The 27,087-nt window shown below is 71.8% G+C and overlaps 1 protein-coding gene across 6 annotated transcripts; it reads left to right on the forward strand.

The window, feature by feature from the left end:
- KMT2D (lysine methyltransferase 2D) lies at positions 1–26,740 on the forward strand. Of its 6 annotated transcripts, none has more exons than XM_082332610.1 (55): positions 1–87; positions 1,656–1,738; positions 1,840–1,966; positions 2,057–2,286; positions 2,383–2,489; positions 2,581–2,743; positions 2,868–3,033; positions 3,120–3,234; positions 3,319–3,485; positions 3,619–4,394; positions 4,668–4,802; positions 4,890–5,740; positions 5,979–6,092; positions 6,461–6,571; positions 6,681–6,785; positions 7,032–7,213; positions 7,288–7,452; positions 7,543–7,652; positions 7,744–7,791; positions 7,901–8,116; positions 8,192–8,335; positions 8,426–8,542; positions 8,710–8,834; positions 8,946–9,135; positions 9,729–9,803; positions 10,192–10,296; positions 10,438–10,620; positions 10,939–11,023; positions 11,144–11,388; positions 11,687–11,760; positions 11,839–11,889; positions 12,040–13,749; positions 14,023–14,196; positions 14,280–14,428; positions 14,668–16,754; positions 16,859–16,982; positions 17,077–17,164; positions 17,364–17,430; positions 17,566–17,798; positions 17,900–21,016; positions 21,104–21,247; positions 21,322–21,486; positions 21,570–21,726; positions 21,811–21,892; positions 21,990–22,165; positions 22,721–22,869; positions 22,973–23,108; positions 23,193–23,332; positions 23,718–24,888; positions 25,052–25,188; positions 25,297–25,427; positions 25,512–25,797; positions 25,919–25,992; positions 26,105–26,213; positions 26,319–26,740. In XM_082332610.1, the coding sequence occupies exons 2-55, from the start codon at positions 1,690–1,692 to the stop codon at positions 26,409–26,411; spliced, it is 16,230 nt and encodes a 5,409-aa protein (XP_082188736.1). In that variant the 5' UTR covers positions 1–87; positions 1,656–1,689; the 3' UTR covers positions 26,412–26,740. The 6 variants fall into 6 exon arrangements, with proteins under 6 accessions (XP_082188736.1, XP_082188732.1, XP_082188733.1 ...); XM_082332606.1 differs by lacking the exon at positions 1–87 and adding an exon at positions 241–383; XM_082332607.1 differs by lacking the exon at positions 1–87 and adding an exon at positions 241–383 and having other exon boundaries at positions 11,845–11,889.
- The last annotated feature ends 347 nt before the right edge of the window (positions 26,741–27,087 follow it).

The following is a 27,087-nucleotide window of genomic DNA, read 5'->3' on the forward strand; positions in this document are numbered from 1 at the left end:
GACCTACTTTCCTCTGGAAATGGCCGCGCCGGGGAGCACCGTCCGCCCCGCGCCCCGAGGCCCGTCGGCGTAGGGGCGGCCGCGGGGGTAAGAAGCCGGGCGGGGGACGGGGGGCGGCCCCGCCGGGGCTCCCGCGCGTTACGGGACCGGGCCCCCGCGGCTCCGGAAGGGGAGAGGCCCCGCGTTCGGCCCCGGGCCGCGCCGCCTCCGCCGCGCCGGGCCGGGCCGCGCCGCCGCCGCCGCCTCCTCCCGGCCAGGCCTCCCCGGCGGCCGGGCCCGGAGCGCGGTTCCCGGCTCCCTTTGTGTCCGCTACCGGTACCGGCGATGCCCGCAGCCCGGGGAGCCGGTGGGGCCCGGGCCGCCGCGCCGCCGCTTGAGAGCAGGTACGGCCGGGCCCGGCGCCCCGGGGCCCCGGTGCCGGTGCCCGGGTAGGCCGCGGCGGGCCGGGGCACGGGGCCTGGCTGGCTCGGCCCCCCGGGAGGGCCCGGTTGTACCGGGGACGGGGGGAGAAGCGCGGCCCGGGGGCACCGGCGGTGGGGGGGGGTCCCCGCGCGGTGCTTCAGCCCCCCGGGGGTGCGGGCAGGGCCGCCGGGCCCCTCCGCCGACCCCCCCGGCCCCGGTAGGCGCCGGGGCCCTTCCGGGGAGGGCGCAGCCGCCCCGGGGCGGCCCTAATCCCCCCGGGATTACCGGGGAACCGGAGGGGATTTGCTGGGGGGGGCGACCCCCCCCACCCCCGGGCCGGGGGCTCCCTCCGACCCCCCCCGCGCCGCCTCGGGGGGGGCAGCCGGGGTTTCGGGGCGCGGGGGCTGCCCCCGCCGGTTCCCGGTGCTCGGGGGTGGGGGCCCCCCCCGGACCCCCGGTCCCCTCCCCTGCGCCTGGCTGGCGGGCGGGTTTGGGGTCTCCTTTGCCATCCCCCCCCCTGCAGCCGCCTGGGCCCCCCCGGGTTTTTGGGGCTCAGGTGAAGTGTGGGCCCCCCAGCTTTGGTCGCGGTGTTTGTGGGTGACCCCCCCCGGCGCTGCGGGGGCTCGGCTGCGTCGGCGCTGGCTCTGGGGAAACTGAGGCACAAAGGCGGGGGCCGGGTGCCGAGGGAGGGGACCCCGGGCACCCCGCTTTATCGCTGCACCCCAAATCCTACCTGGCACCGGGGGGGTCCCGGCTTCACCACGGGCACTGTGGGTGCTCCCTGCCCCGCGGAGCCGGTGCTGCCGCTGCCGGGAGGGTCTGGGTGGCTCCTCGGGGGTCCCGGTGTGACACCCTGGGGTGCCGCAGAGCCGAGGTTGTCCCCCCCCGCCAGGGTTTAATCGGGGTTGCGCACCCCCGGCCCCCACGCCGGTGGGGAGCGGGGTGCCCCAGGTACCTTGGGCTGCCCCCCAAGGGCGCTGGGGGGCAACCCGGGGGGCCAGTGGGCGACGGGGGGGAGGGTAGGGAGGAGCTGTCCCTGCCCGGCCTCTCGTGGACCCCTGGGGAACCAGGACCCGCCACCCGCTTGCGGCACGTGTGGGGAGGGACGCTTCGGCCGGGCTGAGACCTCGCAAACTCATCTCAGGGGGAGCGGCCGGAGGGTGCTGCCGTGTCCCTTGGGTGGGTGGGGGGTCACGGGGGGGCCGGGGAAGGGCCCCTTCGCCCCTGCGCTGACGGATCTCGCCCCCTCGCAGCTGCGGGCCTCCCCCGAGGGACGCCGGAGGCAGGATGGACGAACAGAAGCCGCCCAGCGAGGAGAAGGACGCGGCCGCGCGAGGTGAGCGCGGGGCAGGGTGCTGGGGGGGCTGGCGCTGTGTCCCCCCGGGGTGCTGGGTGCTGTCCCCCCCCCGTGGTGGCTGATGGCCGCTCTCTCGGCAGCCGATGGGGCCGTGGCCTCGGAGGAGATGGGCAGCGCGGAGGGGGACCCCCTGAAACCCCCTGAAGAAGCCTCCGCGGGGCCGGAGCTGGAGAGCACGGAGACGAAGGGACCTCCCCAGGGCCGCAGGTGAGGACTGGGGGGCTCGGGGGTGGCGTGGAACTTGGGGGGGGGGGGGGGGGGGTCCTGAGTGTCCCTGATGCCCCCTGTCCCCCCCAGCACACCGGCCCGCCGCTGCGCCCTCTGCAACTGTGGGGACTGGAGCCCGCACGGGCAGCGGGAGCTGCAGCGCTTCGAGCCGGCGCCCGACTGGCCCGAGCGGCTGGCGGGGCACGAGCCCCCCGAGGGTCCTGGCCAGCCCCCCCCGGAGCCGGAGCCGGCAGGCGACGACCTGGCGCAGATCGGCTTCTCCGAGCGGGTGACTCCGGTGCAGCTCTTCGAGCCGACGGGTGAGCGCAGTTGCGGTCCTGGGGTCCCCATCCCGCCGCCCCGGGTGTTCTGCCCGGCCCGGGGACCCCCCCGTCCCTGACGCCCCCTCCCCACAGGGCACTGCTGGGTCCACCGCTGGTGCGCAGCCTGGTCCGCGGGCGTGGGGCAGGAGGCGGCGGGGCTGGCCGGCGTGGACAGAGCTGTTTTCTCAGGGATCTCACAGGTGAGCGGGGCCCGGGGAGGGTGGGGGGCGGCGGGGGCTCAGCCCGGCCCCGGGCAGCATCTCTGACCCCGCCGGGCTCCTCCGCTTTCAGAAATGTGAACACTGTCGGCGGATGGGGGCCACCATCCCATGCTGGGCGGCCGGTTGCCCCCGCCTCTACCACTTCCCCTGCGCCGCCGCCGCCGGCTGCTTCCAGTCCATGAAGACCCTCCGGCTCCTCTGCCCCCAGCACGTGGCCGAGGCCGTGCAGATGGGTGCGTGCGGGCTGGGGCTGCCAGCCCTGGGGGCCGGGTCCTCCCCTGCCCTGGAGGGGGGCCGCAGGGGGGCAGAGCCCCGTGAGGGGGTGGCTCTGACACCCCCGTCTCTCCCCCTGTCCAGAGGACGCCCGGTGCTCGGTGTGCGACGGGCCGGGCGACCTGCGGGACCTGGTTTTCTGCACCAGCTGCGGGCAGCACTACCACGGGGCCTGCCTGGACATCGCCCTGACGCCCCGCAAGCGCTCGGGCTGGCAGTGCCCCGAGTGCAAAGTGTGCCAAACCTGCAGGTGAGCCCGCGTCCCCGTGGCGGGGGGGACAAGGAGGGGCGCACGGGGGAGCACGTGGCCCTCACAACCCCCCTTGCACCCCGCAGGCAGCCCGGCGAGGACTCCATGATGCTGGTCTGCGAGGCTTGCGACAAGGGCTACCACACCTTCTGCATGGAGCCGGCCATCGAGGGCCTCCCCACCGACTCCTGGAAGTGCAAGGTGCGTCCCGCTCTCGCCGACGGGGCGCGGGGGTGCCCGGTCTCCCCCCCTGCCCACCCCTGACGTGCCTCTGCCTCCCCCCAGAACTGCCGGGTCTGCTCAGACTGCGGCCGGCGCCCGGCCGGGCTCGATCCCGGCTGCCAGTGGGATCGGAGCTACTCGGTGTGCGAGGGCTGCCAGCAGCGCCGTGCCACGGAAGATGCCCACGGGGCGCCGGCACACGCGCCCCCGCCGGACCCCCCTGCCCAGATGTGAGTGGGGATGGGGGACCGGTTGGGGGGGTGTCGGGCTGGGTGCCCCCTTTGCAGGTGGGAGGACGGGTCCCGCGCCGCAGGGCGGGGGTCGCCTGAGCCCCGCTCCCCTCACCTGGTCCCCCCCATCCAGGTTGGCGTCCCCCGACCGCAGCGAGCCGCCGGACGTGCCCGTCCCCCCGCCCGAGCTGGAGCCCGCGGGGTGCGATGAGAAGCTGCAGCCGGGGGGGGACCCCGAGGAGGCACCCCCGGGCGATGGCGGGTCTCCTTCCGGCGAGCCAGCCCCTGTGGAGGTGCCCCCCAGTGAGGTGCCCCCCGATGAACTGCCCCTCGACAAGCCACCTCCCGATGAATTGCCCCCTGACGTGCAGCCCCCCGAGGAGCCCCCTCCTCTCGTGCAGCCCCCCGAGGAGCCCCCTCCTCTCATGCAGCCCCCCGAGGAGCCCCCTCTCGTGCAGCTCCCTGAGGAGCCCCCTCCTCTCATGCTGCCCCTTGACGAGCTGCCCCTTGACGAGCCACCCCTCGAGAGACCCGCCCTTGACGAGCCGCCCCTTGACGGACCCCCCCTCGAGGAGCTGCCCCCCAGCGAAGCATCCCTTGATGAGCCGCCCCCCACCGAGCCGCCCCTCGACGAGCTGCCCCTCGACATACCTCCCCTCGACCAGCTGCCCCCCAATAAACCACCGCTCGAGAAGTTGCCCCCCGACGAGCCGCCCCCCGACAAGTCTCCCCACCATGAGCCACCCCATGACGTGTCGCCGCCCCTTGACGAGCTGCCCCCTGACGAGCTGCCCCCCAACCAACCGCCCCCCGAAGAGCTGCCCCCTGAAGAAGCACCCCCTGACGAGCTGCCCCCTGAAGAGCTGCTCCCCAGCGAGCCACCCCCCGAGGAGGACCCCAAGCCACCAGGTAAATGGGGGACCCGTGAGTGGTCTGTCCCCTTCCCCGTCCCGTTGTCTCCCATGGGTGCTGGGGTCCCACGCCTGGGTCCTCTCCCAGCTCTTGTGTGACTCTCAACCTGTTGACCCTGATTTTATGCTTCGATGCCCCATTTTGGGGGTACGCAAGGGGCTGGGGGGTCTCTGGGGCAGGCTGAGGTGATGCTTGTTGCATCCCAGGCCGGGTAGCACAGGGGACAAGGGGACCCCCGTGGCCCCCCTCACTCGCGGCCGCGTCCTGCAGGTCTCCTCCCTGAGGTGGCTGCGGCAGAGGAAGCGCCAGCCCTGGCCCCGGAGGTGCCCCCCGAAGAGGAGATGGAGCTGGAGCCGGCGCCCTTGCTGCCCCCCGAGATGGCACCCCCACCCCCGGCTCCCCCAGGTGGGTCTGGGGACGCGCTGGGGTCGGGGGGGGTCTCTGCTGGGGGCTGCGGTGTCACCGTCCCCTCCCTCCTCTCCACCCCCGCAGATCTCCGCGCCATCTCGCCCGCCCACCCCCCAGACCCCTCGCCCGATGCCAAGGAGGACGAGGTGCCCGAGCCGCCCACCCCAGCCCTGCCCGAGCCCCCCGGCAGCCCCGGCACCGCCATGGACACTGAGCCCCCTGGCTCCCCACCGCCCCCCCTGGGATCTCCTGCCTGCACCCTGGCCCCCGCCGAGCCCCCCGAGGATGAGGAGATGGAGACGGCCGGTGGTGAGGGGGAGTCACCAGCCAGCCCCCCTGGCGATGGCCCCCGTGCCAGCCCTGCCCCAGAGCTGGGGCCCTTCCCGGGCCTGCCTGAGGAGGAGGAAGAGGAGGAGGAAGAGGCGCCGAGGCTGGAGCGGGAGGGCACCAGCGGGAGCTCCCCGCCGCTGAGCGAGGAGGATGCGCTGGACGAAGGCCGGGCTGGGGGGGACCCTGAAGCCAAGGGGTCCCCCTTGCTCCTGGAGCCGGAGGAGCTTGGCCCCGAGACCCCCATGGAGGTGTGCGCCGCCGGGGAGAAGCTGCTGGGGCGTGGAGACGAGGGGGGCCCCGAGCCCCCCGCCCTGCGCCCCCGGCCCGACATCCTCAACGAGATCTCCAACCTGAGCCAGGGGGACACGAGCAGCAGCTTCCCCGGCTCGGAGCCGCTGCTGGGCTCCCCGGACCCCGAGGGCGGGGGCTCGCTGTCCCTCGAGCTGGGGCCGGCCTCGGCCGACGCCAGCCTGCAGAAGGAGGACGCCGGATCGCTGCCGCTGGGCGCCGAGACCGACGACTCGCTGCTCTTCGAGCCGGCCGCCAAGGGGGACGGGGACAAGAGCCGGCGGCGCAGCTCCCCAGGGCGCTCCCGCGTCAAGCAGGTATCGGGGGGACCCCACCAGCCCCGTTCTCGGGGGGACCCACCACCCTCACCGCCCCGCCGGGGCTGTGCCCCCCTCCCCGGGCTGCCCCTGCGGCGAGTAGGCGAGGGCCGAGCGCGCGATGGGGGTGGGATGGGGGCCGTGCCCCTCCGCTGCCCCTGCCCCGGCCGGGATGCGTGGCGGGGGTCCAGCCGGGCCCCCCCAGGTTGCTGTAACCGCCCTCTCCCCTTGGCCCTAGGGTCGCAGCAGCAGCTTCCCCGGGCGGAGGCGCCCCCGAGGTGGGTCCCACGGGGGCCGGGGCCGGGGCCGTGCGCGCCTGAAGTCGACCACCTCGTCCGTTGACACCCTAGCAGTAAGGCTGGGCTGGGGCAGAGGTGGGGGGCCGGGGGGTCCCCAAGCTTTTAGGCGGCAGGGCTGAGAGCCGAGCCTCTCCCCCCATCCCTTTTCCTCTCCATCCCGGTCCCTCGGAAAGGCTCGGGAGCCCTGGGGGTGGTGTGGGGTGGGTGGGGGTCCTGGGGGGGAGGCGATGCCTGGGGCTGTGCTGTGGGTCTGGAGGTTTCACCCCACAAGCATAGGGCTGGTGAGGGGCTGCCCCCCGGGGTTCTGCTGCCCCCGCGTGTTCCTGTGCCCCCCCGTTTGACACCAGGCTGTGGCTGGTGCCCCCCCAAACTGCACGGAGAGCGGGGGTCCTTGGTGCTGAGCCCCCCGCTCTGTCCCCAGCTCGCCGATGTAGAGAGCTCGCCCAGCAAGGAGGAGGATGAGGACGATGACGACACGATGCAGAACACGGTCGTCCTCTTCTCCAACACCGACAAGTTTGTGCTCATGCAGGTAACCGGGGTGCTGTGGGACGGACAGACGGACGAGACAGGACAGACTCCTGGTCTCCCCCAGCTCCTGTCCCCCCTCCCCGGCTCCTCTCACGGCCCCTCTCCCCCAGGACATGTGCGTGGTGTGCGGCAGCTTCGGGCGCGGGGCCGAGGGGCACCTCCTCGCCTGCTCCCAGTGTTCCCAGTGCTACCACCCCTACTGCGTCAACAGCAAGGTGAGGGCGACGGGGTCCCCTGTCCCTGCGCCGGGCAGGCAGGATTGTGCTGTGCCCCTCGGGGACCCGCACGGCCGGGCCACGTCCCTTGTGGCACGCACGCAATGTGCCCAGCGTGGCTGTACCGAGCCCTGGGGTGTCCCCTGTGGCCGCGCTGAGCCCTGGGGTGTCCCCCACGGCCACGCTGAGCCTGGGGACCCCCGTGGCCGCACCCAGGGCTCACGCAGCTGCCCTCCCCGTCCCCAGATCACGAAGGTGATGCTGCTGAAGGGCTGGCGCTGCGTGGAGTGCATCGTCTGCGAGGTGTGCGGCAAAGCCTCCGATCCCTCCCGGCTCCTGCTCTGCGACGACTGCGACATCAGCTACCACACCTACTGCCTGGACCCCCCCCTGCAGACCGTGCCCAAGGGCGGCTGGAAGTGCAAGTGGTGCGTGGGGGGCGCGAGGGGGAGCCCCGGGGGGGCTCGGGGCCGGCGCTGACTCCTCAGGACCCCCCCTCCAGGTGCGTGTGCTGCGTGCAGTGCGGGGCGGCTTCCCCCGGCTTCCACTGCGAGTGGCAGAACAACTACACCCACTGCGCGCCCTGCGCCAGCCTGGTCGTCTGCCCCTTCTGCCGCGAGAAGTACGTGGAGGACGACCTGCTCATCCAGTGCCGGCACTGCGATCGGTGAGCGCCGCGTCCCCGGAGCGCGGGGTCTTCGCGCCTGGGTTCCCTGTGGGGCGGCCGGGGTGCGTGACGGGTCCCCGCTGCCCGCAGGTGGCTGCACGCGGCGTGCGACAGCCTCTTCACGGAGGAGGAGGTGGAGCAGGCCGCGGACGAAGGCTTCGACTGCAGCGCCTGCCAGCCCTACGTGATCAAGCCGGCCGGTGAGCGCCCGGGATAAGGGGAGCCCGCGGGGTTCAGGGGACGTTTGGGGGACGCAGGGACTCATCTCCCCGTCTGCTTTTCCCTCTGCAGTGCCCGCGCCTCCCCCGGAGATCGCCTCGGTCAAGGCCAAGGAGCCAGGTACGGGCGGCGCTGAAATCGGTGCTGGGGTCGGTGCTGGGGGCATCCGGGCGCTGGCCGTTCACCCAGCGCTGGCTTTTGTCCCCGATGCTGGCTTTCGTCCCCACAGGACCCCAGTATTTCCGCTTCGAGGGCGTGTGGCTGACGGAGACGGGGATGGCGGTGCTGCGCAACCTCTCCCTGTCGCCCCTGCACAAGCGGCGGCAGCGCAAGGGGCGGCTGGGCACCCTGAACGGGGAGGGGGGGCTGGAGGGGGGCGACCCCCTGGGCCCCGACGACAAGAAGGACGGCGACCTGGACGCCGATGAGCTGCTCAAAGCCGAAGGTTGGGTTTTCCTGGGGGGCTGCGGCGTGGGGGTGCCGGCGGACCCCGCTAAGGTGTCGTGTGTCCCCCCGGCAGTTGGTGTCGAGCACATGGAGTGCGAGATCAAGCTGGAGGCTCCGGCCAGCCCCGACCGCGACATGGGGGCTGACGTGGACTCGGGGAAGGGGCTGGAGGACCCGGAGGAGTGCAAGAAGAGGAAGCGCAAGCCATACCGGCCCGGTGAGTGCCGCCCGGGGCCCCCCCCCCCCGGGACCGGACCCCCCCCAGCCCCGCTGTGACCCCCCCGCCTCCTCTTCCTCTGCCTGCCAGGCATTGGTGGCTTCATGGTGCGGCAGCGCAAGTCCCACACCCGCTTGAAGAAGGTGTCGGCGGTGCTGGCCGAAGTGGGGCGCGAGGGGCTGAGCGCCGAGGGGCACCCGGAGGACGGTAGGGCCCGGTGGCACCCGTTCCCGTCCCTTCCCTGCCCGCTTGTCCCCTGGGGCCGGAGAGGGACTGCGGGGTGTACCCCGTGGTGCTGTACCCCAGCCCCTCCTGTGGCACGGGAACAGCCCCAGGCTCTTTGGGGGGAGGCGTTAACGGGGCGGCTGTTGCAGGGGCGCCGGGGGACCTCCCGGCCGAGGGTGGCCTGGATCCCGGCTCGGCAGAGGGGGACGAGAAGAAGAAGCGCCGGGGAAGGAAGAAGAGCAAGCTGGAGGACATGTTCCCCCCCTACCTGCAGGTGGGGCGGACGGGGGGGACGGAGGCGGCCCTGGGGTGGACGGGGTGGGGATGGACGGCAGGGACGCCCTGATGGACGCCGTGGCGCTGACAGCGGCTCCCGCTTTGGCAGGAGGCGTTTTTCGGGAAGGCGCTGATGGACCTGAGCCGGAAGGCGCTGCTGGCGGCGGGCGGCGTGGGGGACGGGGCCGCCCGCCCCTCCCTGGGCCAGGGCGCCCCGCGACCCAAGGGGGACCCCAGCCTGGCCGGGGCGCTGCAGGGTGCCCCCCCCGACAGGAGGGAGACCCCCACGCACCCCCGAGGTGAGCGCGGCCGGGGAGCCCGGACCCCGGCCACCGTCCCCGAGAGGGGTCATGGGGGGCTGGAGGGGGAGGTTTGGGGGTTGCCATGGACACCAGGGGCTGTTGGGGGACCCTGGGATTGTGGGGGGTTGTTGGGGGACATTGGGGTTGTTGGAGGTTGTTGGAGCACCCTGGGGTTGTTGGGGGATGCTGGGGGGCCCCAGGATTGTTGGGGGACATTGAGGTTGTTGGGGGATGTTGGGGAGCTGTTGGAGGACCCTGGGGTTGTTGAGGGCTGTTGGAGGACCCTGGGGTTGTCGGGGGATGTTGGGGGGCCCCGGGATTGTTGGGGGTTATTGGAGGACCCTGGGGTTGTTGGGGGACATTGGAGGGCCCCAGCGTTAGTGGTGGTTGTTGGGGGACCCTGGGGTTGTTGGGAGCCGCTATGGAGACTGGGGGTTGTTGGGGGCTGCTGAGGGCTGCTGGGGGTTGCCGTCGACACCGAGGGCTGTAGCAGGAGGCTGGGGGTTGGTGGAGGACCCCGGGGGCGGTTGGGGGGTACCGGTCCCCCTGCCGGAGGCGGCCCGGCCCCACTGAGGCCTGGTGCCCCGCAGGGGACGACAGCACCGACGGCAGCGCCGCCGCTCCCGACGATGACGGCAAGGACGACGCGAAGGCCGAGGACCTGGGTGAGCCCCGGGGACCCCCGCGGCCCCCCCGCCCCGTCTGTGGGCCGCCGCCCTGTGCGGGACAGGCCGAAAACCGGGGCCTTCGAGAGGCGGCCTAGAGCGTCCGCAACCACAGAGACGGAACTGCTCTATGGTTGAGGAGTACGCTCTAGGCAGGGCGGGAAAGTGCGGGGGGGAACTCTATGCTCTCTCGGAGTGACTCCCGGGCGCCGGTGACCATAGAGTAGCGCCTAGAGCGCCCCCGCGTGGGGTGGCGCTCTGCACGCCCCTGGGGGACTCCTGTCGCCCTGTAGGGGCGGGGGGCGATGGGGGTGCCCCGTGGGGGTCCCGGGGTGCTGAGGAGGGGGGTCCCGGGGTGCTGAGGGCACCTGGTGACTCTTCCCCACAGGGGCTGATGAGCCGAAGGATTCCCCGGACCCCGGGGACGCCGAGAAACCGGCCACCCCGGGCGAGGGCGCGCTCAGCTCCGACCTCGACAAGATCCCCACGGAAGGTGAGGGTCCCTGCGCCCCTCTTGTGACCAGAGGGGGGTCCCGGGGCCGGCACCCCCGCGTTTCTCCTCCAGCTCCTGTCAGCGCAGGATCTGCACCATGCGCCGCCCGCGACGGCTCAGCTCTTCCTTTTCCCCCTGCAGAGCTGCCCAAGATGGAGAGCAAAGACGTCCAGCAGCTTTTCAAGGACGTGCTGGGCTCGGCGGAGCGCGGGGAGCAGCCCCTCAACTGCGTGGCGGCGGGGATGGAGGCCGGCGGCGCAGGGCAGGACCCCAGCCGGGCGCAGCGGCCGTTCCTGCAAGGAGACCTGCAGCTGCCGGGGCAGGGTGGGTGGAGGTGGCACAGCCGCAAGCTGAAACGTGGTGACGGGTGGGGGGTCCTGGTGTGTGGGCTCGCTGTCTGCCCCGGGAGAGCCCCCACCTTGTGTCTTCGTTGGGGTGAGCTGTCTGAACGGCAGCGGTGCCGGTGGTACAGGAGAGCCCGGGCTCCTGGGTGTTCCCTGGTGCTGTGGGGGTGAATGTGGAAAGCGTTTTGGGGGCGCGTGGGGGGATCTCGCGTTGTCCGGGGGCTGCTGGGGCCCCGGGCGGGCGCAGGCTGGAGCCCCAGCCCTGCCCTCCCTGCAAGCCCTCTCCCTTCCCTCGCAGGGAGCGTCTCTCTGGGCTCGCTCTCCGGAGCCGTCTCCCTGGAGTCGTATTCGGGCGTCTGCCAGTCCCCGTTCCTTGATAACAGGTACGCGGGGGGACGGGGGAGCTGCGGCTGGCCTCCTTGGAGGGAGCGAGCCCCGGGGCGTTGCGGGACTCCCTCTTTCCTCCCATGCTGCCAGTCCGTGACGCTCTCTTCTCCACGCAGGGAGCGGAGCGGCTTCTTCAGCCCAGACCACTGCGAGCCCGAGAGCCCCTGGGCCAGCAGCTCAGCCGCCACCACGCCCTCAACACCCACGACGCCGACGACGGAGGGCGAGGGCGACGGGCTGTCCTACAACCAGCGCAGCCTGCAGCGCTGGGAGAAGGACGAGGAGCTGGGCGAGCTCTCCACCATCTCGCCCGTTCTCTACGCCAACATGAACTTCCCCAACCTCAAGCAGGATTATCCAGGTAGGGCTCTGGGGGGGCTGCGGCCCCCATCGGGGCGAGGGCAGGGGGGAGCTGGGTGCGGTGTGACACCCCTGGTCCCTCTTCGGAGGGGAGATCCCGTCCGCTCCGGCACAGGGCTTGGCTGTAGGACTGAAACGCTCCCCGCAGTGATGGTGGGGGGTCTCAGCACCAGCTCCTCGGCATGGGGCCGTCCCCGCACGTGAAGGGGGACGGTCACCCGCTGAGGACGTGGGTGGGCTCGTCAGGCACGGGCTAACGTAGCTTTTCTGCTGTTTGTCTGCTCCTACTGGACTCCCAGACTGGTCGAACCGTTGCAAACAGATCATGAAGCTCTGGAGGAAAGTCCCCGCCACAGACAAAGCCCCCTATTTGGTGAGTGCTGGGGCGTCGCTGGGGTGGGGGGCCTGGGCGCCGGGGGCTGCGAGTCAGCTGGCTTCGTGTTTTTGTTAGCAAAAGGCCAAAGATAACCGGGCGGCTCATCGCATCAACAAGGTGCAGAAGGTACGTGCTGCAGCGGGGAGGTGCCCGGCGGCCCTGGCCCAGCCCTGGGGGACATGGAGTGCCCACCCCGTCCCCCTTCGCCCCTTCCCCAGCCCGCTGGGAGGGCAGGCGTGGCTCCCCGTAGCCCTGACGGCCGGGCTCTCTCTGCAGCAGGCCGAGAGCCAGATCAACAAGCAGACCAAAGGGGAGGGACTGCGCAAGCCGGAGAGGCCCTCGCTGCACCTGCGGATCCCGGTGCCGCCGGGGGCACAGCCCGTCTACATCAGCAGCCCCCCTGCCACCGGAGAGAGCTTCTTGAAGCCCCCAGTGGGTGCCGGAGGGGGCCCAGAGTCGCCCAGCGAGCTCTTCCTCAAGCTCCCACCCCAGTCCCCTGCCCAAGTGCCTTCGCACGATCCCTACGGCGCGGCGCCCGCCTACGCGCTGGAGCCCCGCTTCCCCTCGCCCCTGGGCCAGAGCCCCACGGCGGGCACTGCTTTCCAGCCCTTCCCTGGCCAGCCCCAGCCCCTCGCCGGCCCCCGAGCTATCCCCGGATCCCAGCCCCCCGACTTCCACCCCACGCCGCCTGGCACCCCCCGGCACCAGCCCGGCACCCCCGACCCTTTTCTGAAGCCCCGGTGCCCCTCCTTGGACAACCTTTCGGTGCCGGGGAGCCCTGGGGCCCGGCCCCCCGAGGCCCTGCTCTCTCCCCTGCCTTTTGGGGAGCAGAAGAAGGGCCTGGAGGTGAAGAAGGAGGAAGGGGGGAGCCTGGGGGTTTGCTCGCCCGGCTACACCCCCGCTATGGGCTACGGGGACTCCCCGGGCGGCCCCCACCTCTCCGCTGCGGAGTTGAAGGCGGCCGACGTCTTCAAAGCCCCCATGACCCCACGGGTCTCTCAGGTAGAGCCGCAGAGCCCGGGGCTGGGGCATCGGCCCCCCGACCCCCACCCCCTGGCCCCCTCGCCCCCCGGCCACCCCGATCTCTACCGCCAGTCGCCCTACCCGGACCCCTACTCGCAGCCCCCGCTGACGCCCCGGCCGCAGCCCCCCGAGGCCTGCTGCGCCCTCCCGCCCCGCTCCCTGCCCTCGGAGCCCTTCTCCCGCGTCCCCGTCAGCCCCCAGTCCCAGTCCAGCTCCCAGTCCCCCCTCACCCCCCGGCCGCTCTCCAACGAAGCCTTTTGCCAGTCCCCCGTCACCCCTCGCTTCCAGTCCCCAGACCCCTACTCCCAGCCGCCCTCCCGGCCCCAGTCCCGGGACCCCTTCACCCCCCTGCACAAGCCCCCGCGGCCCCAGATGCCGGAGCCGGGGTTCAAGTCGGTGCCGCTCTCGCACAGCCCGGCGGCCGGCGGGGGCTTTGGGGGCACCCCGGCGGCCGAGCCCCACGCCAAGGCGCCGGGTGGGCAGCAACCCCCCTTTGCCCGCTCCCCTGGCGCCAGCGTCTTCCCGGGCAGCCAGCCCCCCATGCGCTTCACCTTCCCCCCGACCGTCTCGGAGCCGCTCAAGGGCTCCCCGTCCCACCAGCCCCATGGGATCAACAGCCATTACGTCCCCGGCAAGACCCAGAGTTCGGCCTACGCCTCGTCACCTGGCTTCCACCAAGCCGGCAGCCCCCTGGGGCCGGGTGCCGCGGCTGCCGAGACCTACAGCCTCTCGCCCCTCCGGCCCCCCTCGGTGCTGCCGCAGCAGCCCCCAGCCACCCCGCAGCAGCAGGACGCCTCCATCGCCTTCCTGCCCCGAGCCGCGCTGGGGCCACTGGCTGACAAGAGGGAGGAGGCGACGGCGGGGCTCTCGGCACCCCCAAACCGGGACCTGGCGGAGCTGCCCGGCGGCCAGGACGGAGCCCTCGGCACCATGAGCCAGTCGGAGCTGGAGAAGCAGCGGCAGGTGAGGGCTCGCCGGTGGCGAGCATCCGTCTGCATTCAAGAGGGAATGCGAGGGAGGAACCGGGACCTCTGCGGTCGGTGGGGGGGTCGAGGAGCCTGGCTGTGCTTGTAGCTCCTTCCCCAGAGGCGTGGAGGGGGCACGGGCACCCGGGGTGGGGGGCGTAGGTTGGCACGGCCAACGCGGTCTCCATGCGTGGTTTGTCCCTGGGTCCTGGGATGAGCTGGTTTCGCTCCCGTGTCCCTGCTCTCGGTCTTAACGCTCGGTTCTTCCCAGCGCCAGCGGCTCCGTGAGCTGCTCATCCGCCAGCAGATCCAACGCAACAGCCTGCGGCAGGAGAAGGAGAGCGCGGCGGTGGCTGCCACCTCCTCGCCGGCGGGCTGGGCCCCCGAGGCCGGCAGCCAGGCCTTCGAGCTGAGCCGGGGCATGGCCCCCTACCAGCCGGCACAGGTAGGAGAGTGCGGGGGAACGGCTCTGGGGGGAGGCCGGGGGCGGACAGAGGGGTGACGCTGCGTCCTTCCCTTCTCTTCCAGGACAAGGGTCTCCTTGGGACGCTGGCCACCGCAGCCAGCGCCGGGAAGCTGCCCGGCTCCGTCATGGTGCAGGCAGCGTTTGCGCAGGATGAGCGGCTCTCCCGGCCCCCGCCGGCGGCTACGCCGTCCACCCTGGACATCAATGGGAGGTGAGTGCCCAGCGGCGGGGCGACGGGCTCACCGCAGCCGGTTAGAAACGAGCAGAGCTTCGCCCTGGTGGGGTGCGTCCCCCCCCAGCTCTTGCTTGCGGGGATCGCCCAAGGGGGATGGGGTGGCTGTGGTTTTCCTGGGTGCCTGGTGTGGTCCGAGGGGGTTGGGACCCCTGGCGTCCTGTGCGTGGCGCGCCGTGGCAATGCCAATCCGGTCCCAACACCACGGTGTCTTGCAGGGCGGCGGTGGGGCCCCCCCAGGCCTTCTACCCCCGTGGCGTCTTCCCGGCGCCGTCCCCGCAGCAGCACCTCTGGCAGCAGCAGCAGCAGCAGGCGGCCACGGCCCTGCGGCTCCCCGTTGCCTCCCGCTTCGCCCCACCGGCCGCCGGCACCCCCGTGGGCAGCCTGAGCACCCGCCTGCCGGCGCCCGCCGAGACGGTGCCCGCCTCGCCCGCCGCCCTGGGCGCCCCTTTCATCGAGCTGCGGCACAACGTGCAGAAGGGACCCGGGGGGGTCGTGGGCTCCCCCTTCGCCCCCCAGGCACCCCGGCCCCGCTTTTTCTTGCCCGGGGAGGAGGGCACCCCCCAGGCCCTCTGCGCCCCCGTCGTGCCCATGCAGGCGCTCCCCGCCCCGGCGCTGCAGCCCCAGAAGATGCCGGTGCCGCTGCCGCCTGCCTCCCCGCAGGGTGCCGAGATGAGCAACAGCCACCACCAGCCTCACGCCAAAGCGGCCGCCCCCCCGCCGCTGCCGGCCCCCAGCCTGGAGCTGCAGCACGTCCCCCCGCGCCCGTTGTCCTCCGGCTCTGCTCTCCGCCCCGAGGGCCCCAAGGACGGCTCCGCAACGGACCCCACGCCGGCTCCGGCCCCGGGGAAGAGCCACCTGAACCTGGAGGGGGGACGTCTGCCCTGCGAGGTGCCCGTGGAGCCCGATTTGGACGATGACTTTGGCTCCCACAAGGACCTGGAAGATGACGATGATTTGGCCAACCTGAGCCTGGATCCAGACGTGGCTAAAGGGGACGACGACTTGGACAACCTGGACAGCCTGGAGACGGCAGACCCCCACCTCGACGACCTGCTGAACGGCGACGAGTTCGACCTGCTGGCCTACACCGACCCCGAGCTGGACACCGGCGACAAGAAGGACATCTTCAACGAGCACCTTCGCCTGGTCGAGTCAGCCAACGAGAAAGCCGAGCGCGAAGCCCAGCTCAAGACGGAGCCGCCGGCGCCCAGCTTGAAGCTCCCCGACCCTGGGGATGGCAAAGACGCGGCCCCACCTGTGGAGGACCGGGAGGTGCCCAAGGAAGGGCTGGTGCCTGGGGTGGGCTTGGGACCCGCTCCCTGCCCGACGGGCGCCACGCTGGCACCCGACCCGGCTTTCAAGGCGCAGGGCACGGAGGCGAAGGCGGGCGCGCTGCCCACCGACGTCAAGCCCAAGTTGGAGGATGGCTGCCTGAAGACCTCTCCTTGCCAGTTCACCACCGGTGGCCCCGAGCGGCTCCCGGTCCCCGTCAAGTCGGAGGCCCTGCAGGGCACGGATAAGATCTCTGCCTCCCTGGGACTGAGCCTCAAATCCGGCCAGACCCTCCTGAGCCCCGGCGCCGGCCCAGCTCGCCTCGGCTTGACTCACTTCCCTAACAGCAGCCACGCCGGTGTCCCTGTGCCGGAGAAGGACCCTTATGCCGGCCCCGGCCGCGGGCTGGCCCCTGCCCAGCTGGGCAGCCAGAGCAACCCCTTGCTGGAGAAGTTCGAGCTGGATGGCGGAGCCCTGGGCCTGGGCAGCGCCCGGCACTCGCCAGCCGATGACCTGGACAAGATGGAGAGCTCCCTGGTGGCCAGCGAGCTGCCCCTGCTCATCGAGGACCTGCTGGAGCACGAGAAGAAGGAGCTGCAGAAGAAGCAGCAGATGTCGGCCCACCTGCCCCGGGGCACCCCCCACCTCCCGGCCCCGGGGCACCCCATGCTGCACACGGCAGCGGCCGGGCAGCCCCCCGAGGGGCAGCCGCCCCGCCTGGGCGCCCCGCAGCCCCCCCTCCAGCTGGGGCTGGTGGCCAGGCCGCCGCTGATGCCGCCGCAGCCACCCCGGCTCGGTGCACCCCAGCAGGGCCCGGCGCTGGCCCCCCACATGGGCATGGCCCCCGGGCAGCCCCATGTGCTGGCGGCCCCCCACGGCGTGCAGGTGGCCCTGGCGCAGCCGCAGCAGAGCCAGCAGCAGGTGCTGGTGCAGAAGCCGATGGCCGGGGTGCAGCCACCCGCCCTGGGCCTGAAGCCCCCCCAGCTCGTCATGCAGCAGCAGCTGGCCAACAGCTTCTTCCCGGACACAGGTAGGGGCTGCGGGCGGTTGTTTTGGGGGGAGGTAGGGCCCTTTTGGGTGGGGGGCGTAGGGCTGAATGTGCTGCGGCACCGTCCGATGACTCTCTCTTGGCAGACCTGGATAAGTTTGCGGCCGAGGACATCATGGACCCCATTGCCAAGGCCAAGATGGTGGCGCTGAAGGGCATCAAGAAGGTGATGGCTCAGGGCAGCATCGGGGTGGCCCCGGGCATGAACAGGTAAGGGGCGCGGCGGGCGGCAGGGCACGGCCTGGGGCGGGCAGGGCGCCTCGGCCCCGGCTCATCCCGCGTCCCTGTGTGTCCCCCCCCAAAGGCAACAGGTTTCCCTGCTGGCCCAGCGGCTCTCGGGGGGCCCGGCCGTCTCCGAGATGCAGAATCACTTGCTGGCGGGGAGCGGGCAGGTGAGTGGGGCGTCCTGGGGGGGACGGGGGTCCCGTTGGGGCTGCCCGGCTTGGTGCCGGGGACCCCGCCAGGCAGGGGCCGCGCTGGCCGGTGGGTTTGGGGTTCCCTGGGGAGGTGGGGGCTGTGGAGAGGGGATGGGGGGGCACTGGGGAGGGGGCACGGCATGGCACGTGTCCCCAACACTCTTCTCTCCGCCAGGAGCGGAGCGGCACCGACCCAACCCAGGCTCGCCCCAACCCACCCACCTTCGCCCAAGGCGTCATCAGTGAGTACCGGGGGGCTGGGGTAGCGCTGGCCAGGTCTCATCCTGCCCACGCAGGCTGGGCTGAGCAGGGCTGTGGCCAGGCTCGCTCCAGAGCCAGGGTCCCTACTGATCCGAGCCCTCTCCCCGCTCCCGCAGACGAGGCCGACCAGCGGCAGTACGAGGAGTGGCTGTTCCACACGCAGCAGCTCCTGCAGATGCAGCTGAAGGTGCTGGAGGAGCAGATCGGGGCGCACCGTAAGTCGCGCAAAGCCCTCTGCGCCAAGCAGCGCACCGCCAAGAAAGCCGGGCGGGAGTTCCCCGAGGCCGACGCCGAGAAGCTGAAGCTGGTGACAGAGCAGCAGAGCAAGATCCAGAAGCAGCTGGACCAGGTAGGGCTGTGCGGGCACCCTGTCCCCGGTGCTGACGCCATGCCGTCCCCGGTGCTGACGCCGTGCCGTCCCCGGTGCTGACGCCGTGCCGTCCCCGGTAGGTGCGGAAGCAGCAGAAGGAGCACACCAACCTCATGGCCGAGTACCGCAACAAGCAGCAGCAGCACCAGCACCAGGCCTCGGCCGTCATGGCCCTGAGCCCCTCGCAGAGCCCCCGCCTCATGTCCAAGCTCCCCGGGCAGCTGCTCTCGGCACACGGCGTCCAGCAGCCGGCGGGGGCCGTGGTGGGCGCGCAAGGCCTCGGCCAGCAGCCGGGGCAGCCCGGGGGGCTGCGCCTGCCGCAGGGCGGCGTGTCCATGGCCGTGCAGCAGAGCCTGTCCTTCATGGGCCAGCAAGCCGTGGGGAACGCCCCGGTGCCCGGCACCTCCAACGCCTTCTTTGCCGGGAACCCCGCGCTGCGCGGGCTGGCCGCCGACAGCCGCCTGATGCAGGAGAGGCAGCTCCAGAGGATGCAGCTGGCCCAGAAACTGCAGCAGCAGAACATGCTGGGACAAGTGTCGCTGCAGCAGCAACAGGGCGTGATGGGACAGGCGGCCATGCAGCAGCCGGGTGTGATGGGACAGGCGTCGATGCAGCAGCCGGGTGTGATGGGACAGGCGTCGATGCAGCAATCGGGCGTCATGGCGCAGGCGTCCATGCAGCAACAGGGCGTGATGGGACAGGCGTCCATGCAGCAACAGGGCGTGATGGCGCAGGCGTCCATGCAGCAGCCAGGCGTGATGGGACAGGCGTCGATGCAGCAACAGAGCGTCATGGGGCAGGCGTCGATGCAGCAGCCGGGTGTGATGGGACAGACCTCGATGCAGCTGCAGGGCATCATGGCACAGACACCGATGCAGCAGCCGGGCGTCATGGGACAAGCTTCGATGCAGCAGCCGGGCGTTATGGCACAGACATCGATGCAGCAGCCGGGCGTTATGGCGCAGACGTCGATGCAGCAGCAGGCTGTCATGGCGCAGACATCCATGCAGCAGCCGGGTGTGATGGGACAAGCGTCCATGCAACAGCCGGGTGTCATGGGACAAGCCTCAATGCAGCAGCCCAGCGTCATGGCGCAGACGTCGATGCAGCAGCCCGGCGTCATGGGCCAAGGCTCGATGCAGCCGGCAGCCATGGTGGGGCAGCCCAGCCTGCTGGGGCAGCAGCAGCCGGCGCCGGCCCCGCAGCCGGGCGCGGTGGGGCAGCCCATGGTGCCGAAGCAGCCGGGGCTGATGGGCAGCCAGCAGAGCCTGCTGGTGCAGCAGCTCTCGCCCCAGCAGCAGCCAGGCTTGCTGGGCCACGCGCAGGCGCCGGGGCTGCAGCACCAGGCGGTGCTGGGCCACCCCCCGCCCCAACGCCAGGTCCTCCTGGCCCCCCACCAGCAGCGGGTCCTGGGCTCGCCCCAGCTGGCGCCGCAGACTCCGGGGATGCTGGGCCACCGGCTCGTGCTGTCCCAGCAGCTGGGGCAGTCGCGGGCGCTGCTGGCCCCGCAGCAGCAGCAGAACTCGACGGCCGCCCAGCCAGGCCTCCTGGGGCTGGGCCAGGGGCAGTCCCCGATCCAGCACTTTCCGCAGCACGGGGCGGTGGGCCAGGCCCCCTCTGTGCTGCACCTGAGTCAGGGAATGCAGCCGGCCCCGGCGGTCCTGGCTGCCAAGGACCAGCCTGGAGGGGCGGACGGCAGCGCCCTGCCCGCCGAGGGTGGCGAGAGCGGGGGGCAGCTGCACGGGGGTCCCCAGGAGCAGCAGGGAGCCCTCAACCCCCCGGGGCTGGGTGGCCCAGAGCCCTCAGCCCCCAAGCACCAGGCTGAGCTGGGGCAGGGCCAGCAGCTCCTCTTGGCCTCCCCGCAGCCGGGCGTCCTGGGCTCGCAGCCGGCGCTGCGGGCAGCCCCTGTGCAGCCGGGCACCCTGCTCGCCCCGTCCCTGCAGAGCCCCGGGGCCACCCGCCCCGAGCTGTCCCAGCAGCATGGGGACAGTGCCGGGGTGGCGGAGCCACCGCTGGGCTGCGGGACGGGCCAGGTGCAGGGTATGGTGCTGCCGCAGGCGCCGCGGCCCCCGGAGCAGCTGGCAAAGGGGCCGTCGGGCTCGCTGCAGGGCCAGCCACAGCCCCCGCGGCTCCAGAGCCCCGGGCAGCACAAAGCGGGGCTGGCAGTGCCATCGCCGGGCACGGCCACGCTCCCCCCGGGCCTCCTGGGGCAGGTGCCGGGGCCGGTGATGGGCCAGATCCGGGCGCAGCTCCAGGGCGTCCTGGCCAAGAACCCGCAGCTGCGGCACCTGACGCCGCAGCAGCAGCAGCAGCTCCAGGCCCTCCTGGTGCAGCGGCACCAGCAGAGCCTGCTGCAGCAGAGCCAGGCGCTCCGGCCCCCCAGCCCCTTCCCCGGGCAGGCCCCGGACCACAGCTCCCCGGCCCCTGTGGCCCGCCAGCCCCCTCGCCCACTAGGGCCCCTCTTCCAGCCGCGGCCGGGCGCCCCGGCAGAGGCACAGGCCGGCTTTGCCACCGAGCAGGGGCGGGCGCTGCCGGGGCAGCCCCCCCAGCAGCCCCTGGCCGAGCTGGTGCAGGCAGCCCTGGCTGCCCGCGGCCCCCAGCCCGGCCTCGTCCGGCTCCCCACGCCGCCGGCCCCCTCGCCCCTGGGCTGCGCGTCCCAGCACCTGGCCAGCCCCGAGCAGAGCCCCCAAGAGCCAAAGAAGACATCGCCGGGGGTCCCGGCCTCGGCCCCCAGCCCCGCGGTGCCGGCAGAGCAGGGGCTGACGCCCACGCCGAGCGGCACCCTCCCCGACCCGGCACATGGCCCCTGGGACCCCGAGGCACCCGGTGCAGACACAGCCGACCCCGGCGAGACCCACATCAATGGGGCTGTGCCGGAGGGGGCCTCCACGGCAGGTGAGCCCCCCCAGGTGCTGGTGAAGCAGGAGCCGAAGGATGAGGCAGCGGCGGCACAGTGCGAGCTGGATGGAGACGAGGCGGCAAAACCGGAGGCCAACGGGGACCCCGGGGCCGGCCAAGCCAACAGCCTGCTGGCACCGGGCGGCCGCTCCGAGGCCGGGCACCTCCTGCTGCAGAAGCTGCTGCGGGCCAAGAACGTGCAGCTCTCGGCGCAGAGTCCAGGCGAACTCAACGGGCACACGGAGAGCCGGGGCGCCGGGACGGAGCTGCGGCCGCAGCCGGTGCTGCTGGGCCGGGAGGTGAGCGGAGTGCTGCGGGGTGGGATGGGGGGCGATGGCCGTGGGGCTGCGCTCGGCATGGCTCCCACTCCCCTCTTTCCCCCCCAGGACCCCTCCATCGCCAGGAAGCCGGCGGCCACCAAGCCCAAGAGGGTGCAGAAGGGCAACGAGCGGGTCCCGGCCTCCCGCAAGAAGCTGCGGAAGGACGAGGGGCTGCGCCCCGGCGAGGCCCTCATGAAGCAGTTGAAGCAGGTAGGGCTGCAGGCCGGGGCTGTGGCGGGGGGCTGCCTTCTCTCCCCGTGCCCTCCTCACCGCTTTGCCCCCAGGAGCTGTCGCTGCTGCCGCTGACGGAGCCGACCATCACGGCCAACTTCAGCCTCTTCGCGCCCTTTGGCAGCAGCCCCATCAACGGGAAGAGCCAGCTGCGGGGCGCCTTCGGCAGCGCCGTGCTCGACAGCGTGCCCGACTATTACTCCCAGCTGCTCACCAAGGTGAGGCGGGGTTGTGCCCTTGTCCCCCCCTGTCCAGGGGTCCTGGGCCGCCCCGCCGTGCTCACCCCGCTGTCTCCCCCCAGAACAACCTCAGCAACCCACCCACGCCGCCCTCCTCGCTGCCCCCCACGCCGCCCCCCTCCGTGCAGCAGAAGATGGTGAACGGTGTCACGGCGCCCGAGGAGCTGGGCGAGCAGCCCAAGGACGCCGACCCGGCCCGCGAGCCCCACGGCCAGAAAGGTGAGTGTGGCTGGCACAAGGGTGGCACGGAGTCCCTGCCGTCACCCGTCCCCCCGCTGTGATACCTGTCCTTTCCCCACGCAGACACGCCGGCCGTGGAGGTGAAGAGCCTGGACCTGCTGGCAGCTCTGCCCACCCCTCCTCACAACCAGACCGAGGACGTCAGGTGAGCCACCGGCCGCGGTGACCCTCCACGGGTGACACCAGCCCCCTGCCATGGGTGACGCCAGCCCCTGCCGCCTGTAACACCTCCTTCCCTGCAGGATGGAGAGTGACGACGAGAGCGACTCCCCCGACAGCATCGTCCCCGCCTCGTCCCCCGAGAGCGTGCTGGGCGAGGAGCTGCTCCGCTTCCCCCTGCTCAGCGAGGCCAAGCCGGAGCTGGAGGAGCGCGTGCTGTCCCCCATCATCCCCATCATCCCCCGGGCCAGTATCCCAGGTGGGCTGGGCCGCACTGGGGGCGCGTAGGGACCAGGGAGGGGCAAAGCAGGGCAGGAGGGGGCTGCGGTACGTGTGACCGGGCGGGAGGGCGTCCACGGGACGTATGGGCCGGGCGGGAGGGGGTCCGTGGGGCATCTGGACCAGGCAGGAGTAAGGCAGGGCAGGGAGGGGGGCTGCAGGGCGCGTAAATCGGGTAGGAAGGGCTCTGCGCAGGGTGCGGACGGGGCAGGAGGGGTCCGTGGGTGTGTGGGCTGGTAGGGGCGTGGGGGGACAGGGGAAGGGTCCTTGGGGAGCGTGGGCTGAGGGAAGGGGGCTGTGGGGTGTTCTGCACCTGGGCAGCGGAGCCCTGAGCGTGGCCCCGTGTGTCAGGGCTGGCCTGTTCCCGAGGTGCTGGGTGCTCTGTCCCTGTCGCTGCACCCCAGTCTCTGCCCCACACGAGGGGATGGATTCCCAGCAGCGTTTCTGCAGGGGGCCGGGGCGGCTGGGTGGGCTCACAGGTGGCTGTCGGCGGGGCTGGGTCTGCGCAGCTCTGACCCCCCTCTCCCCACGCCAGTGTTCCCCGACACGAAGCCCTACGAGGCCGCGGAGCCCTTCGGGGCCCCCCCTGGGAAGGTGGGGGCAGTGGGCCCAGGCGTCCCGTGGGAGAAGGGCAAGAGCAGCGAGGTCTCCGTCATGCTGACGGTGTCCGCAGCGGCCGCCAAGGTGAGCGAGGGGACGGGGGGAGGCGAGACCCTCGGGGTCCTGGCACTGACCCCGTGTGGTGGCATCCGGGGCCCCGAACCCATCCCGTCCTCCTCTCGCCCAGAACCTCAACGGGGTGATGGTGGCCATGGCGGAGCTGCTGAGCGTGAAAATCCCCAGCTCCTACGAGGTGCTGTTCCCGGATGGCCCCGTGCGAGCGGCCGTGGTCGAGGCCAAGAAGGTGGAGACGGACATGGCTGGTGAGCGCCTGCCCCGTCCCCGCGGGCTCCCCCGTGTCCCCAGGCCAGGCGCCCCGTGACGGGCTCGCTCGCTCTCTCTCGCAGCGGTGCTCGGTGGCAAGGAGAAGGCGGCGCTGGCCGGGAAGGTGCCGGACAGCAGCTCCGAGTGGCTGAAGCAGTTTGACGCGGTGCTGCCGGGGTACAGCCTGAAGGGCGAGCTGGACCTCCTGACGCTGCTCAGACAGGTCAGCGGGGCGCGGGGGCCCCCCAGGGCTGTGGCCCGGGGAGAGGGCTTTTGGGGTCCCCGTAAGGCTGTGGCCATGTGGGGGTGCAAGACCTTTTGGGACCAAGTGTGAACGTGTAGAGAGGTGTGTGGTGGTCCCTGTAGCTCCCCCCGTGACTGCAGGGTGGTGCAGGGGGGTTCGTGAGGGGCCAGGTCCCCCCGTGGAGAGGTGCTGAGTCTCCCAGGACTGCGTGGAAGGGGTCGGGGAGGCCCTTGCAGGGCTGGGAGCGCGGTGGGGTGCTGAGGGGTCCCTGCAGGGCCAAGGACCCCTCCCCATGCCGTGCAGGGAGGTTGGGGGTCCCCATCCCTGGGACGCTCTGACCCGCTCCCCCCTCCCTGTGCCGCAGGAGAGCCCCGCGCCCGAGAAGACCCTGCACCACTGCTACGTCAACAACGTCTCCAACCTGGATGTGCGGCAGCTCTCCGTCATGCCCCAGGAGCCCTCGCCCCCGCTGTCCCCCTCTGTCCCCTCCCCGTCCAGCCCCACCGAGGCTGCCAGGGTCCCCGACCCCGAGGCGGCTCACGAGGCGGCCCCAGCCCCCCCGTCGCCCCTGCCGCCGGCCCCCTCGCCAGCCCCCCAGGAGGAAGGGGCCGCGGCCCCCCACTCGCCACCCCGCTTCAAGCCGCGCTCGCGGCCGCCGGAGGACGGGGACGAAGCGCGGCCCCGGCTGAAGAAGTGGAAGGGGGTGCGGTGGAAACGGCTGCGCTTCCTCGTCACCATCCAGAAAGGGGGGGCCAAGCGGGACGGCGACAAGGAGATCGCGGAGTTCATCGACAAGCTGGGCACCACCCTGCGCCCCGAAAAGGTGCCGCGGGACCTGCGCAAGTGCTGCTTCTGCCACGAGGAAGGCGACGGGGCCACGGACGGGCCGGCACGCCTGCTCAACCTCGACCTTGACCTCTGGGTCCACCTGAACTGCGCCCTGTGGTCCACGGAGGTCTATGAGACGCAGGGAGGGGCCCTGATCAACGTGGAGGTGGCCCTGCACCGCGGGCTGCTCACCAAGTGCTCCCTGTGCCAGAAAACCGGCGCCACCAACAGCTGCAACCGCATCCGCTGCCCCAGCGTCTACCACTTCGCCTGCGCCATCCGCGCCAAGTGCATGTTCTTCAAGGACAAGACCATGCTGTGTCCCTTGCACAAGCTGAAGGGCCCCTGCGAGCAGGAGCTGAGCAGCTTCACCGTCTTCCGACGCGTCTACATCGAACGGGACGAGGTGAAGCAGATCGCCAGCATCATCCAGCGTGGTGAGCGGCTCCACATGTTCCGCGTGGGCGGGCTGGTCTTCCACGCCATCGGGCAGCTCCTGCCGCACCAGATGGCCGACTTCCACAGCGTCACGGCCCTCTACCCCGTGGGCTACGAGGCCACGCGCATCTACTGGAGCCTGCGGACCAACAACCGCCGCTGCTGCTACCGCTGCACCATCTGCGAGAACAACGGCCGCCCCGAGTTCGTCGTGCAAGTCATCGAGCAGGGCCTGGAGGATCTGGTCTTCTCCGACTCCTCGCCGCAGGGTAAGGGAGCTGCAGGCGCCGGCCCGCTGCCTTCCTCCACCCCCTGGCCCGCTGATGAGGAGGATGGGGTGACGGGAGGTCCCGGAGTGGCTTGAGCCGGGGGTCCGCACCGCCGGGCAGCCTGGAGCAGGTCCCCAGCTCCAACCCCCTCTTCTCTCGGCAGCCGTCTGGAACCGGATCATCGAGCCGGTGGCGATGATGAGGAAGGAAGCCGACATGCTGCGACTCTTCCCCGAGTACCTGAAGGGCGAGGAGCTCTTCGGCCTCACGGTGCACGCGGTGCTGCGCATCGCCGAGTCGGTAGGTCCTGGGGGGGGGGTCTCCTCTCTGCGCCGGGGGTCAGCCCCGTTGGGAAGGGGGCTGGGGGCGGCTGCTCGACCCACGGCCCCTCCGCTCCCTCCTCGGCAGCTGCCCGGCGTCGAGAGCTGCCAGAACTACCTGTTCCGCTACGGGCGCCATCCGCTGATGGAGCTGCCGCTGATGATCAACCCCACCGGCTGCGCCCGCTCCGAGCCCAAGATCCTCACCCACTACAAGCGGTGAGCGGGGCTGGGATCCACCGGGAGAGCCGGGATCCCTGGGGATCCCTCAGGTCTGACTCCCTCTTGCCCCCTCCCCGGCAGGCCCCACACCCTGAACAGCACAAGCATGTCCAAGGCCTACCAGAGCACGTTCACGGGCGAGACCAACACGCCCTACAGCAAGCAGTTCGTGCACTCCAAGTCCTCCCAGTACCGGCGCCTGAAGACGGAGTGGAAAAACAACGTCTACCTGGCGCGGTCCCGCATCCAGGGGCTGGGGCTCTACGCAGCCAAGGACATCGAGAAGCACACCATGGTCATCGAGTACATCGGCACCATCATCCGCAACGAGGTGGCCAACCGGCGGGAGAAGATCTACGAGGAGCAGGTGGGGTCCGGCGGGATGTGGGGGGCTCTGGCGGGATGTGGGGGGCTCTGGCGGGATGTGGGGGGATTTGGGCGGGATGTGGGGGGCTCGGTGCAGCCGCTGACACCCTCTCCCTCCCCAGAACCGCGGCATCTACATGTTCCGCATCAACAACGAGCACGTCATTGACGCCACGCTGACGGGGGGCCCGGCCAGGTGAGCGCGGGGGGCTCGGGGGTGGTGGGAACCCCCGGAGGGAGCAGTGACCGTCCGTCTGTCCTGCCCCCCGGCTCGGCGCTGACCCCGTGCCTCCCTGTCCCCCCCCCAGGTACATCAACCACTCGTGTGCCCCGAACTGCGTGGCCGAAGTCGTGACCTTCGACAAGGAGGACAAGATCATCATCATCTCCAGCCGGCGCATCCCCAAGGGGGAGGAGGTCAGGCGGGGGCGCGGGGTGGCCGCGGGGGGCTTGGGGTGGCCGCGGGGGGCTTGGGGCCGGGCCCTGTGCCGCGCCGTGGGTGACTCCCCGCTCCCCCCCCAGCTCACCTACGACTACCAGTTCGACTTTGAGGACGATCAGCACAAGATCCCCTGCCACTGCGGAGCCTGGAACTGCCGAAAGTGGATGAACTAGCTGGGAGAAGGGGCTGGGGGCCGTGGCCCCCGCCTCGGAGACCTCGCCAAGACCCGCGGGGGCCGCGGGAGGTGCCAGGGCGGCCGGGCAGGCGGCCGGGGCACGGAGGCTCCGGCAGGGAGGGCGGCCGCCGCGGAGCCACCGGCCCTGCCCGAGCGGGACGGACGGACGGACGGACGAACTGGCAACTCAGGGTTTTCTTTGCTTCGTCCTGCAAGGAAGGGGGGGTCCGGCGAGACCCCCACCCACCCACCCACCGCCCGCCTCCCCCGTGGGGGAGCCACGGGGGACAGAGTGGTCCCAGTGGAGCCGGAGCGAGTTCGGAGCCGGCCTGGATTAATTAATTTTTTTTTTTTTTTTTTTTTTTTTTTTTTTTTTTTTAGAAACAAAACTAATAATATTTGCTCGCTAATTACCAAGGTAACACAGACTCCTTGAGCTCGACAATCCGGGCTCTGCCCCGTCGCGCCGCGGCGGCCAGAGCTCGCTCGGTTCCTTTGCTCTCTTTTTGTTTGTGCGTGTGGACGAGACCCCGGAGCGCGGCGGCGCGGGAGGAGGCGCCTGCGGCGAGGGCCCCCGGCAGACACGAGGAGCTTCTGCACCCAAACCTACCTCATTTTAAGTGTTAGATGGTTTTTTTTTCTTGGTTTTTTTTTTTTTTCTTTTTTTTCTTGTT

The sequence above is a fragment of the Platalea leucorodia genome (genome assembly GCF_965183815.1).
Source record: "Platalea leucorodia genome assembly, chromosome: 23".
Lineage (NCBI taxonomy): Eukaryota > Metazoa > Chordata > Aves > Pelecaniformes > Threskiornithidae > Platalea > Platalea leucorodia.

Coding starts and splice junctions, on each gene's coding strand:
- KMT2D (XM_082332606.1), top strand. CDS start 325: ATGCCCGCAGCCCGGGGAGCCGGTGGGGCCCGGGCCGCCGCGCCGCCG. Junction 21,017..21,103: donor CGGTGCTGCTGGGCCGGGAG/GTGAGCGGAGTG, acceptor TTTCCCCCCCAG/GACCCCTCCATCGCCAGGAA. Junction 26,214..26,318: donor GCATCCCCAAGGGGGAGGAG/GTCAGGCGGGGG, acceptor CTCCCCCCCCAG/CTCACCTACGACTACCAGTT.